The following is a 3,074-nucleotide window of genomic DNA, read 5'->3' as shown; positions in this document are numbered from 1 at the left end:
TCGGCGAATAACTGGGATGGCAGATTCCAGCGACGGCGAGCATCATAGTATAACTACATGGCAGATTTGTGTAGTTGTTCAACATATAAAAGTGTTAACTAGGTGTACCTGAATATACCAATAGCAATGCCTTTCGCGGAGCAAGTATCATTTGCATTGCTGGACTGAGCCAGTTTGTTGTTGTCCCTTGGTAACTGCAATAGTGCACAACAGTATATACTGGTAAAATAGCAACCCTTCGTGATCACAATTATCTACATTGCCTACCCACAAACTTATATCATTCATATGGACATGTCAAGCAACAAAACCGGTATCTTTCTCTGTAACAATTATACTGGATCTGCATTTGGGACCATAACTAACATATATAGCGTGGCTTAAATCCTGCAGAAGAACAACACAAAATGCTAATAACACAAGTAAAAGAACTTCCTTGGATCCTCCGACCCAGAAAAACAACTGGTTTCACCATCACAACCACCAAAACCAGACATATGGCATCTCAGAACAAACAATGCATGGCTTCAAAGAAATGCAAAACAAACAAGGAGGAAAAATGGTGTGCAATCCAATCAATTTATATAGGATATAAGGGAGTAACATATCTCCATTCTTCAGCAAGTGAAATAACACAAAATCCTCACAGGTCCCAACATTACATCTCAGTCTAGTACATACTCAGAATAAACTCGTTTACTGAACACAGACGCTGCTAAATCCAACATTCGCACTACTGGTAAAGGCATGATCTGGCTTGATGCTTCTTAAACCTCCTGGACGTTCAAACCTGCAGCAAAGCGATGATCACAGTTAGTATGTGTTAACAACAAATGCCTGGCTGTGGGATTTGAGCAACAGTGGGTCAGCGAAGCACGGCACAAGAGATACATGTCATAATGACTATATAAGATGCAAGAAATGAATGCGTAAACTGAGGACCTATACTAACACAATTTGAGCACACCGACCCAATACAGTCATGTACAAAACTGAATAGTGTCTGACCACATACATTGCAGATACATGAGATTAACGAGGCTAAGTTTGCACTATGCGGTCGCTGGAAATGCAAATTAGAACAAACAAGGATCTGACCAAGTGCTAACTGATATGTGCAGTACTGCTACGAAGTAGTAGCATGAACAGGTAACTGGTGGTGAGACGGCCACTGCTGAGAGAGTGGCCAGCGCAGCAGCGATACGTGCAACCAGGCCTGCCAACATGCTTCTAGCTGATGCAATTGGGCATGGGTATGTTGCAAAATAAAATACAATTGTTTGCATCACTAATTCACTATGATTATCATTCAAGATTTACTTACTGCTCGTACGTGTTTGGATGCGCGTAACGACTCATCAGAACACTTGATCATGGAAGGGACAGAGGGGGTGGGAGGGTGGGGGAGAGAAGGGAGCGGACCTGGGGGGAGGGACTGCTTGAGCTTGTTGGCCTTGTCGGTGTCGTGGACGCAGAGGGTGTAGAGGTACCTGGAGCAGCGCACCTTGAACTTGACGGCGTCCTTGGTCCTCTTGATCCGCACCGACCGCGCGTCCTTCCGCCGCGCCGTCAGGAGGAAGTCCTTGATCTCGTGGATCTGCTTCGGCTGCACCCCAAGAATTCGCTCGTTACCACATCACCATGCGCCACGGAAGAAAGAGAGACATACAAATCGTCGGAGAGGGGCTCAACACACCATGGTGGACGGCGGAGGTCGGCTGCGCAGATCCTAGGGGGGCGGCGGCGGCGGCGGGGGAAGGAGCAGAGGGGGGAGGAGAACACACGGCTGATGCCTGGCGAGCGAATTTATACCTAGAAAAACCTCGGGCCAACAGGCCGTGGTATGGATGGGCCAGACCCGCGACGGCCCATGTAGCGGGAATGCAGCAGTGTGGTTCTTTCGGTTTTCTGTTTTTTTTTTACTTTTCTTTTTGTAAACGGTTTTTGCTAAGGGATATCTAGATATGCCCTAAGGCCTTATACAATGGAAGATGCTTAGGGAGGTACTTTAAAAAATAAACCGAGTTTTTCTGAAGCACTGGTGCCTATTTCTATATGAGAGACGCTTAGTTAAGCGTCCATCCTGTGTAAATAAGCACCCGTGCTTAAGGAAAGTCTGGTTCATTTCTCTAAGCATCTCCCATTGTACAAGGCCTAAGTATTGCACATCAAGCACATCTAAGTTATATGTCACTGATCCTACACGGAGATTCATGTGGATATTCTCTTTTCTTTTTCTTTTTTTGCTTTTGATTGAATCACTTAGATGTGCAACCACTAGGTCAATCTAGATGTGCTCTAGATAGACCTTTTTTTCAAAACAAATCATGAAATTTTCTAATTTTGAACTATTTTCAATATTCATGCATATTTTTCAAATTCTTAAAGTTTCCTAAATTCATGAAGTTTTTCAAATTAGTTGACTTTTTCCAAATCCAAAAATTTTATTCAAATTTGTCAACTTTCTAAAATTTTACAATATTTTTTCACATTCACCAACTTTTTGAGTGAACAAAAAGAACATGGTTGTTTTATCCGGAGACAAAGATCCGCAAACAAAGCAAAGAACAACAAGCAGAAAAAAAACAGAGAAGTGTGAAACAAGCAAGCATAGACCGTAAAAGCTTACTGGGCCTCGACCCATGTTCTCCCTGTGCGATATGCAACACATCAGCGCTGAAGGAACTGGTTAGGGAGCTCTCATGTTCTCTTCATTGCTAGAAAATGGGCCATAATCTGTGTGAGCGGTCCGACTGGCAGTGAATAAGATCACAAGAATTAAGTTATGAAATTATAGTTAATTTGTTTGTGTGTTGCAAGGGAATATGTATTTGTGTGGTTCAATCCTTACTTGAAAGATGCATCACACACATGACATTGGTTACACATAATTTCATCAACATAGTAAACTCCAGAAAAAAATTCAAAAGTCTACTCTTCATCACTGGGAATTTTTTTGTTTTGTTATTTTACTAGTGTGTGGATTGGCAGTGAATGGAACCGCATCCGATTGAAGTTGCAAATTTCTTGTTACATTGGCTCCTGACTGAAAAGGCAAACCGTATGCTTCACAT

The 3,074-nt window shown here is 42.7% G+C and overlaps 1 protein-coding gene across 1 annotated transcript; it reads right to left on the bottom strand.

The window, feature by feature from the left end:
- Positions 1–560: 560 nt before the first annotated feature.
- On the bottom strand, positions 561–1,833 carry LOC123072702 (60S ribosomal protein L38). The gene is made up of 3 exons (XM_044496309.1): positions 1,697–1,833; positions 1,423–1,606; positions 561–790 (listed from the first exon to the last, which is right to left on the bottom strand). Exons 1-3 carry the CDS (start codon positions 1,697–1,699, stop codon positions 768–770), a joined length of 210 nt encoding a protein of 69 aa, XP_044352244.1. The 5' UTR covers positions 1,700–1,833; the 3' UTR covers positions 561–767.
- Between the last annotated feature and the right edge of the window lie 1,241 nt (positions 1,834–3,074).

The sequence above is a fragment of the Triticum aestivum genome, chromosome 3B (assembly GCF_018294505.1).
Source record: "Triticum aestivum cultivar Chinese Spring chromosome 3B, IWGSC CS RefSeq v2.1, whole genome shotgun sequence".
NCBI classification, from domain to species: Eukaryota; Viridiplantae; Streptophyta; class Magnoliopsida; order Poales; family Poaceae; genus Triticum; species Triticum aestivum.
This window is presented reverse-complemented; position numbering and strand designations above follow the sequence as displayed.